The 10,550-nt window shown below is 39.2% G+C and overlaps 1 protein-coding gene across 1 annotated transcript; it reads left to right on the plus strand.

The window, feature by feature from the left end:
- The first annotated feature begins 2,333 nt into the window (after positions 1-2,333).
- On the plus strand, positions 2,334-5,062 carry LOC123886864 (protein FAR1-RELATED SEQUENCE 5-like). The gene is made up of 4 exons (XM_045936139.1): positions 2,334-2,545; positions 2,657-4,484; positions 4,575-4,913; positions 4,997-5,062. The coding sequence occupies exons 1-4, from the start codon at positions 2,334-2,336 to the stop codon at positions 5,060-5,062; spliced, it is 2,445 nt and encodes an 814-aa protein (XP_045792095.1).
- Positions 5,063-10,550: the final 5,488 nt, after the last annotated feature.

Here is a 10,550-nt window from a genome sequence, read left to right on the forward strand (position 1 = left end):
AATGGGACTCGAACTCAAAACCTTGGGCTCATAAGCACTTGTAGAATCCTTGCATTACCAAGTAGGCCAACACACACAATTAAAAGAAAGATGCACCGGGCATAATAAAACACTAAAAACGAGGTCAAAATTTGGGGTATGACAGTTCCTAATTTAACAAGTTCTCTAGCGTGTCTGGTTCCCTAATATCAGTACAGAATTTAACTATGTGTAATTCTTAATCTCAAACCTAACCGCAGATACTGAATTTAATGGTCTCATATAAGTAGGTTATAGTATCCCTTTGTTTCCGAAGTCTTAGATGTGTCACGATATCCACTTCGACCCTAGTTACTAACAGAATATGTGTACATCATATGTGCTAGTGTATAAAACGATAAATACAAATACTAACAGACAATAAATGAATAGCAATTTGTATATAAACTTGGAAAATAACCAGATTACATATCTCAAGCATTCCTAGGGGAGTTCATCTACTTGACCTAACTCTGATGGGGCTTATCTACTAAACACCATAATAAAACAATAAAGAAAAGTAAGCATAAAGATTACCCTTATGCCCTAGGAGCAACTGAGCCCTCCTTGCCTCCTCCTTAGAGTTCTCCTAACTCTCCTTGTGAATATTGAATTGTTCTCAATATTTTTGAATGAATAATAGTGGAGGAGGAAGGCTCTATTTATAGTTTTTCAGCTGGGTTTGGGCTTTTTCTGCGCATTCATCGCACCCATCGTGGCCACGATGGCGTGTATTTTTGCCTCATCGTGGCCACGATGGATCTTATCGTGGTGTGATGGAAGATTTTCTCAGGATTTTCTGTGTATTCTTCAAGTCATCATTGTGCCTTGATGACAAGCCATCGTGCCACGATGGTTAAGATTTTCAGCAGATTTTCTTCAATTTTAACTGTCTTCTCATCATGCCCCGTTGAACCTCATCGTGGGTACGATGGTTGTGTTGCTTTATTACATTTTTGCCCTTTTCTAATGTTTTTTCCACTTTTCTTGTTTCTGGGCCAAGTATCTTCACTTATTCAGGTATTTGCTTGCTTCTGGGCTTCAATTGCTATTAAAACTATACTAATTTACTACTAAAAATACCATCTAATTGGCTATCATCAGCTTTGGGTTTGGGTGGAAAAAACCCGAACCCAATGGGTGTGGGCATGGGTGTTGTTTTGCCACCCGAACAGTCTTTGGGTTTGAGTTTGGGTTTGGGTGATGATTTCGGATGTGGGTTTGGTGAGTATCAAACCCGCACTCACGGGCGCCCGTTGCCATCCCTAAGAGTATATGAAATGCCTTTGTCGTTGGTTATTATCTGAACTGGACTTGACGACTTTACGTAATATCTGAAATGTGTTTGTTAATTTTATATTAAGCTAAACTAATTAATATTATATGCAGTGATCCTAATTAACAACCCTAAATATAGATAGATGATCACATATGAACAATTACTAACATAAGTCTGATTCTTCTATCGAGATTAATCACCATTAAATAATGGTGAGCACTTCCGTGCAGCAGAATTTTGCGCTGCACTGGTGCAGTATGCACGAAGCCAATAGGCGGATGTCACGCCTGCAAATTCGTTACGAAATGGTTGTCTGGCACGAAAATTTTCAAAACTGAGTTAATCACCACGTGATGCGTCTGTTTACATAAATACCCTTGTATTGATATGTCTGTTTACATAAATACCCTTTTATTAATATTTCAAAATCCTGATTAGCAACTTAATTGTTTTTCTTTAATTGGTACAAGATTAGTAGCTTTAAATTATAAGCGCACCTATATTACCAAAGGAGATCACTGTTTATCGTTTACCAAAGGAGATCACTGTTTATCGTTTACCAAAGGAGATCACTGTTCATCACTTCTCATTATCTTCGTCTGATCCCCAAGTATAAGTCTCTTATCTTTGTTGCTGCTGTTGCAGATCTTCGTCGATGTAAGGATGACAGTCTCTTATCTTTATTGCTGCTGTTGCATCTAATTATTGGCGCCCTAATTATTTAGTCTAGGATTTCATGACTTAATTTTTGTTTCTGCTGTTATTTTGATTTCTGCTGTTATTTTGATTTATGTTGATTAATGTGTTGATTTCATGTTAGTGGAAATTATCATAATGTCATGTGTATGAGTTGCAAATGGAATAACAAAAATACTCATGTGTATTAGTTGATTAGTGTGCTGAATTATGCAACAATAGAATGGTTTATCATATTACTACTCTTATCATTTAGCGTGTTAGTGTCAATTACCACCTCCACAATACCACCAACTCTTATCATTTCATGAATTGTAATTTTTGTAGTTTACTTAGAGAGATGTCTGCGGATGGTTTGTCGGGTTTCGATGTCGAAGTAAACATGAAAGACTTGACAGCAGAAGAAATACAAAATATGGAATTTGAATCTATAGAAAAAGCAGAGGAATTTTATGTAGAATATGCAAGGTGTCTTGGGTTTTCCGCTAGAAAAGATGTAAGGCGAGTCACCGCTGAAGGTGTTGTACATACACGTCAGATGGTTTGTTCTAGGTAGGGTGAGAGAGCTAAAAAAAATATTGAGCGCACTGAACGTTCGAGACAACCCAGGGGATTGTCACGAACATCTTGTGTAGCTATGATTCGATTTCACCTTAATAACAGTAGTGGTACTTATGGTGTTGTCTGCTTTATGCCCGTTCACAACCATCCTTTAACTCCATCCACACATGTTCACCTGATCCCCAAGTATCGTGGATTGAATGAAGCCGATAAGAATTTCGTAGATGGGTTGCATTCGTACGGGGTTAGATCTTGTCATATTCTGGGATATTTGATGGGTCAAAAAGGTGGTCATGCAGGGCTTGGTTTTTGCAAAAAAGACCTTTATAACTACATCACCAGGAGTGGGAAGGCAAAAATGGAGGATGTTGGCGACGCGTATTCTGCTTTGTGTGATATCCAGACAAGAACAGAAAATGACCACCTTTTTTATTGTAAGTTTACACTCGATGATATGGGGCATCTAAATAATTTGTTTTGGTGCGACGGAGCTAGTCGCGTTGACTACAGCTGTTTCGGGGAAGTGATTGCCTTCGATGCGACTTATAAGAAGAACAAATACGACAGGCCACTCGTTGTTTTTTGTGGTTACAATCACCACAAGGAAACTACAGTTTTTGCCTGTGCCTTAATTGTCAACGAAAAAACTGAGACATACAAGTGGTTGTTAGAGACATTCTTAGATGCGATGTATCAAAAGCATCCGCTTCGGGTGGTGACTGATGGAGACAATGCTATGAGAGAAGCAATTAAATGTGTATTTCCGAATGCAAGTCACCGCCTTTGTTCTTGGCATATCCACCAGAATGCACTTGAAAATGTGAAGAATAAAATTTTTTGCCAAGAGTTCTCTTCGTTGGTTTATTCTACTTGTAGCCCTGCGAGGTTTGAAAGTGAGTGGCAGAGGATTATAGATGAGCATGGTCTATCAGGGAATCCGTGGACTCGAAAGGTTTATGAGACAAGGAAAAGTTGGGCAGCTGCGTTTATGCGGTCGGATATGTTCTATGGAATGAGAACGACTTCAATGTGTGAAGGTCTAAATTCATTTGTTAAAAATTTTGTGCAGAAAAGAAGCACTCTAGTTGATTTTGTAAGGGATTTTCATAGAGCTTTAGCAGAGTACAGAAACCAGGAAATGACGTCTGATTTTGTTTCAACTTACTATAAACCTGTGATGTTAACACATATGCCAGGTCTTGAGCAAAAAGTTTCTGAGATCTTCACCAGAGCCATGTTTATGAAGGTTAGAGAACAGATAACAAATTCAGCCTCGCTAGTTATTGGTGAACAAGTTTCGTTGGGGAATACAGTGGTGATTAAAATGGATAGATTTGGCGTTCCCGGTTCAACGGTGACAGTTTGCGTTGATTTGGTTGGTCCCATTTTTAAATGTGAATGCCAACACTTTGAGCGCAGTGGGATTCCATGTTGTCACGTCTTTTGTGCCATCAAGCAGAGACACATGGATTACCTCCCAGACAACCTGGTTTGCAAAAGGTGGACTAAAATGGCGAAAAATAATGTCTTGACGTGTACGGTGGATAAACAGGATGCTGATAAGTTGGAAATGTATCGTCGAAGTTCATTGACTGCTGCGTTCAATACATTGTTGGAGGTTTGTTGTAAAACTGATTCCGGTTATAAGCAGGGTATCAGTGCAATGTACGGTCTTATTAACAAGTTCAAGAAAGCTGATGCTGGGAACAGAGGAAAAAATACAAATGAAACCCCGATTCGCGACCCAAAGAAGTCGAACGCCAAAGGCGCTCCTCGCAAATACAATAAACACAAGAAGAAGAAGAATACAAAGTGTGGCCATTGTCAGATGGTTGGCCACGACAAATCTGGTTGTCCGGTACTACATCCGGGCAGCGATTTAGAATTCGACGACACTGTGCAGACTGAAAATGAATCGATTGATATGGATGTATGCAGTTTTGAGTGTTTTGGGGTTTTTATTCTTCAGCGAAAGTTACTATCTGTCGTTTTTTAAAAATTTTACTATGTTAATGTACAGGTATCAGATTCGCTTACTGAAGGCAGAAACGACCGCGTACCCGGTGACAGGAGTAATGGTGGTCAGCGAAGGAAGAAACAAACTACTACAAGTACAACCACTGAAGTACCAACACAGTCCTCATCATCCAGCTACAATGTAGGGCACGGATACCCGCACTTTCCATCACAGTTTAGAGTAAATCAAAGTGTGGGGTTGTTTCCAAACTTTCCACCATCGGCTAACTGTGCACCGCATGCGCCACCAATGAACAGTAATATGGCTAACTGTGCACCGCATGCGCCACCAACGAACAGTTATATGCCGGGTGGATCTCATAATGTTCCTTCTCGTTCATCGGTTAGTGTAAACAAAATTCTTAACAATCCTTATGTTAGAAGGCCGGACATGTTATAATTGTCGTCCTTTGTTGTTTTTGGCAGTTCTTGCAAACCTTGGGGGACGTGGAGCTGAAAGCAAAAATGAAGAAAGAACGACCGGAAAATTGACTTGTGATTCAATGAATTACACACTTGCAGTCGAGCGTCATAAACGGCCTTTGTAAAAATATTTAATATGGTTGTCCTTTGTTTTCCTGTTGTATATTGCAGATTGTATGTTGTATTTTTCAAATCTCCTTTTGAGTACCTCCCCATACTCTTGGTAAAATCAATATATATGATTTGAAAATTATGAGTTTATATGAAATATATGTGTGTGTGTCTGTGTGTGTGTTGGGATTAACGGCAAAGGTAATACTTATATGCAAGGAAATGTTTTTTCAATCTTTTCATAATCGACAATAAAAAGGAAAACTTTTTTCAAACTTTGTTATAGTTATTGCAGCTGCTGAAGCAGCTATCGGACTGACTGTTGTTTCCTCGATTGCTCGTAACATAAAATCAATTTTTTTTTTTATATTTTGAACAAGCAAATGTAAATTATTATAAATTTTGGACCAATAAAACTAGAACAAACATTCATGCAAACTATACTTATATGGCATAAATCACAGGCATATATGGTAGCACAAGTATAGCATCCTTGCAGGTTTAAATACAAAATACCAAAAAAGAAACATAACATAATACCACCCAACACAGGTTAATTTGCATCCTTGATATAACAATCATGACCCTACTTCAAAAGAAACATAGCATTATTTTTAAACATTCAAGATTGCAGCGTAAATTTTGGAAGGACAGTTGGGATCAACCGAAAGCCTGACCCTACTTCCACTCTTTAGTCCGTGTTCCTTGACAAATTCCTTCCATCTTCCTACTAAGAAAGTCTCCGTAGTGTTCTTTCCGCTCGACCATCTGAGTTGACACTCAAATACATCACCCTCCTCATCTTGTAATATAATGTCAGTCATACTTTTAGACAGCCGGCCTTCTCGAACAAACTTCGCCGGAATATTCTACACAAACAACGTGATCAATTAATTAACTGTTACTTGTTTCAAAAAATAAAAAATAATTAACTGTTACTTGTTGGTAACACATCGATGACATGAAAGTTATGTAAACATTACCAGATTGTTGCTCGATGCTTTATATTGTGAAAGTTCTATGTCGCAGTCGACCATTTCTGCGTGTTCTCCATGGTCAATGCCTGCGGCAGCAGCATGAGGGACAAGGGAGATGGCAGATGGTCCTGCACCTTCAGAGCCAGTGGCTTTGACAAAGGGGGGATCGTAATCACAATGCCAGGGAGGGAATTCTTCAGGGGGAGAGTCAGGGTGTTTGCCGGTGATCATGCTGCTTGGATTTATCATGCCACTCACAACGTTCAAGTACTCTCTGGGGTAAACAGACGGTCGAGATGAGGATAAATTGAAGCGGGAGGGTATGTGATGGGCTGCATATCAATGTTGTAGACTCCAATGTGAAACGTGCTGTCACCTAAGTAAGTGAATGAGACCCAAATCCCCTCCGGTTGATGGTAGTGTTCAAACATATTCTCTACACCTCTGTGGATAAAACCGTGTTTTTTGCACTTGAACAGGTGTACCCCGAATCTTGTCCCATTTTGATCTTGTAACCACACCTTATCTTTCAATTCATCTTTAAATCGTTCAAAAAAGTATGGTGGCAATTCTCCAATACCCTGCAAAAATATAGTGTGTAGAGGATAAAAACCTACATGTCTGTTGACCAAAAAAAAAAAACCTAAATGTCTAAAATAAAATCAACATAACAACAGCCAACGGATGGATTAGCGTTTTTTGGGTTTTCAAGCAAAATATATTGTGCTAAAAATTAAATCCATTAAATCCATAGTGAGAGAGACAACAAAATAGCCATAAACTAGACAAGTGAAGAGACTCTTATTGTTGTCTCTTTGTATAGAATAAGGTTGTAATGCACAAAGAGACAGATTAAAAACCACTACTTGCATACCACAACAGATCGTATAAGATTTCAACGGAAAAGAAAACAAAACGACACAATACAAGGAAGATGTGTGAAGAAAGAACAATATTGTTTACCACATCGGGTAGAAGCAGCAAACTGAACAGTTTGTAATGAAATGCCATTGTTGGTGTGCAAAGCAAACTAGACCGGAATACACGCCTGGAACTCGATCGGAATACACGCCTGGAGTGTGATTGCGGTGGCTTTGCTTGTATTTATTCACAACGGGTGAAGTGTTGCATAGTGTGGTGTGACCGGGTGTGTTGGGACTTGGGAGTGGTTGACGTGAGCTTCTACACTGTCAATTTGAAATCCAACCATTGCACCCTTTGATTTTCCTTTGGTTAGTTAGGGGCTTAGGGCATAGGGGGAACACGTTGCAATGTACTACTGTACTAGTAAGTGTTGTGTTTCTTTGTAAAAAAATAAAAATAAAGCAAGTGGTGTGTTTCACAGAGATGTCAAAAACTCAAAATTAGAGTTGTGAAAATGGGCTAGCCCGAAAAAATTAAAATTGAAAAAATAAAATAAAATATAAATCTAAATAATTTGTTTTGGATTATTTGAAATTAGCTTGTAGTATAAATTATAAAACACCATCTGCTACTTAAGTAGCAGATGAGTAAAAACAGAGCACCCAAGAAACTCGTAGGTAGCGGATGAGTAAAAATATGACGCGCAAGAAAATCGTACGTAGCGGATGAATAAAAATAGGGTGCTCGAGAAACTCGTACAATTTCACATGAGTTAAAATATGGTGCGCGAGAAAGTCGTAGGTAGCAGATGCTTAAAAATAGGGCGCGAGAAACTCGTAGGTAGTGGATGAATAAAAATAGGGCGCGCGAGAAACTCGTACGTAGCGAATGAGTAAAAATAGGGCGAGCGAGAAACTCGTACGTAGCGGGATGAGTAAAAATAGGGCGCGCGAGAAAGTCGTAGGTAGCAGATGAGTAAAAATATGACGCGCGCGAATATATATATATATATATATATATATATATATATATATATATATATATATATAGCGGATGAGTAAAAAATAGGACGTGCGAGAATTATTAATGCTATTCACATCGTTGAGTTTGAGCACTATAAGTAAAAAATATATTAAAAAAAATTAACCGGGCCGGCCCGAAAGCCCGACTACACGTACCGGGCTAGGCTCGGGCACTAATTTTGGTAGCCCATTTTTTATCCGGACTTTTTAGCCTAGCCCAACGAAGCCCAAAGCCTGACCGGCCCGCCCGTTTTGACAGCTCTAGTCAAAATGGGCTAGCCCGAATTCCTTATGTCTTACGTTTTAACTGTATATTTGTAAAATAAATACAAATTTTTCAATTACTATATGGTTTTAAGTTTTAACAAATTGTATTGTTAATTCTTGCACTAGCAATTTGCAAAAAATAAATGAGAAACTTCATGGACGGATCGACAAATTTGGAGCATTGTCATGTACAAAAAATAAATTTGGGGCAGTGTCTCTCTCTTGACAATCGTAGCTCCGTCCACATAAACATTCATCAACTCTTCGCATCACAAATACGTGGCAATACGTGTACTTAGCTTCGTGCTATATGACATTATCTTTAAATGTGTATGTATGTGTAAATAAGAGTTACGTTTTCTTCATTATGTACCCTACTGCAAACTAACCCCTTGATGAAACATATATATACTGTGAGTGTGTGTGTGTGTGTGTGTAACATTTTACTTTCCTATGCATCAGACAGTAGAGATAAATAAAAAATAACAATGACATGCAATAGCAAACATGCATGATCATTAAAGGTTGTCCAAGTCTTACAAAAAGGGCATAGAGAGCCCATTGTGTTGTTAACATCATAGAGGATTTCCAAAATACAAACTAGCTAGGAAAATATACAAAATAGCAATGACATGCAATAGCAAACATGCATGGATCATTACACTTGTCCAGGGTTGTCCAGGTCTTTCAAAAAGGGCATAGAGAGCCCATTGTGTTGTTAACATAGAGGATTTCCAAAATACACAAACCAGCTAGGAAAATATACAAAGTAGACATCATAAATTTGGTCCATGATCAACTCACTGCTGCATAACTGTTGCATAGATTCAACTCACTGCTGCATAACTGTTGCATAGATGGAGGCTGGCATATCCGGGTCAACTTCCAGCCTAACCAGACTCCCCCGCCTTAGATTGTTATCTGAGCAAAACTGCCTCCATTTCCCTACTATATAGGCATGCGGCCGATTGCTTGAGTAAGACCACCTGATACGACAGTAATAAAGACGCTCATTTTGATCCGTTATAATCACTTTCGAGGGGAAAGTGTCGTTCCTTAACAGTCCCCGACGGACAAACGCCGTTGGCAGATTCTGCGTAATCAATCAAAATATAACTAAATGTCAGCTGTAAATAAATAACTAAATAACACCATGATTCTACCATTTGTAGCACGTGTCAACTGTCGATTGTGTGTGCAATTGAAAGAAGAAAAAAACTGAAGTATCTAACTCTACTTACAACCATGTTTCATAACAATTAATAACTTTAAAAAACTGAAGTAAATATTACCATATTGTTGAGCGTCGCCTGCGTTTCGGAAAGCCATACATCACAGCTTACCCTATTATATCTGACAGCCTGGGGATGGACGGCATCGGGGGCAGCAACATCTTGTGGGGGATGGGGGTCAATTTCAGGAACATTGACAGAGGGAGGGGCAGCAGCAGCGAGGGTAGGGGGATCATTCTCGGGAACGTTGACGGGCGGAGGGTAATCATTTTCGGGAACGTATCCGGGGGGAGGGATAGCAGCAACACCGGAAGGGGAACCATTTTCGGGAACGTATCCGGGGGGAGGGATAGCAGAAACACCGGAAGGGGAACCATTTTCAGGAACTTGGGTGGGGGGAGGGCCATCAGCAGCACGGGGATGGGAGTAGTTTCCAGGAAAGTAGAGGGATGAACCGGTACCAGCAGCATTCAAGGTTTCTATTAAAGTTAACGGACCACGTGGAAGGAGATGTTCCACTGTCGGTGGATATACAATGTCGTTCATGTCAATGTCTCGGACAGCCATTATAAATCTATTGTTACCCTCGTAGTGGAGGTGGACCCAAAGCCCCAACGGTTGACCATAGTGAATAAAGAGTTTGTATAATCGGTAGATGTAACCATATGTTGTTGATTTACTTAGCAGTATCTCAAACTTTGATCCTATTGCATCTTCCAGAAATACCCTTTCGGTAAGTTCGCCCTTGAACCGGTTGTAAAAGTAGTCTGGAAGACGTGCAATGTCCTGCAGAATGGTAACAATATTATTGACAACCATTGGAATAATCAAACAGCAATGATTGGAGCCATGATCGAATATGTGTCATTACAGCCAACGTAGAACGGATTGCTTGAAACACAAGTCCCGCGTTGTAAACAAACATAAAGAGTGACACGTCTGTGTATTTTAACCATCTAAAACAAGACCATAAAACAAACAACAATACAAGCTACACCAAATACAAACATTGAATTCGTCAAAAATCAATAAAAATAAATATAAGCATTGAAGATGTGCAGTTTTGTTGTATTCGTGTGAATGG

Source organism: Trifolium pratense, linkage group LG5, assembly GCF_020283565.1.
Source record: "Trifolium pratense cultivar HEN17-A07 linkage group LG5, ARS_RC_1.1, whole genome shotgun sequence".
NCBI lineage: Eukaryota > Viridiplantae > Streptophyta > Magnoliopsida > Fabales > Fabaceae > Trifolium > Trifolium pratense.

Bases quoted from the DNA above. Each gene is read 5' to 3' on its own strand.
- LOC123886864 (XM_045936139.1), top strand. From the start codon at position 2,334: ATGTCTGCGGATGGTTTGTCGGGTTTCGATGTCGAAGTAAACATGAAA. The intron at 2,546-2,656 runs GTAGGGTGAGAG...CCTTAATAACAG, and splicing joins CGTCAGATGGTTTGTTCTAG to TAGTGGTACTTATGGTGTTG. The intron at 4,914-4,996 runs GTTAGTGTAAAC...TGTTTTTGGCAG, and splicing joins ATGTTCCTTCTCGTTCATCG to TTCTTGCAAACCTTGGGGGA.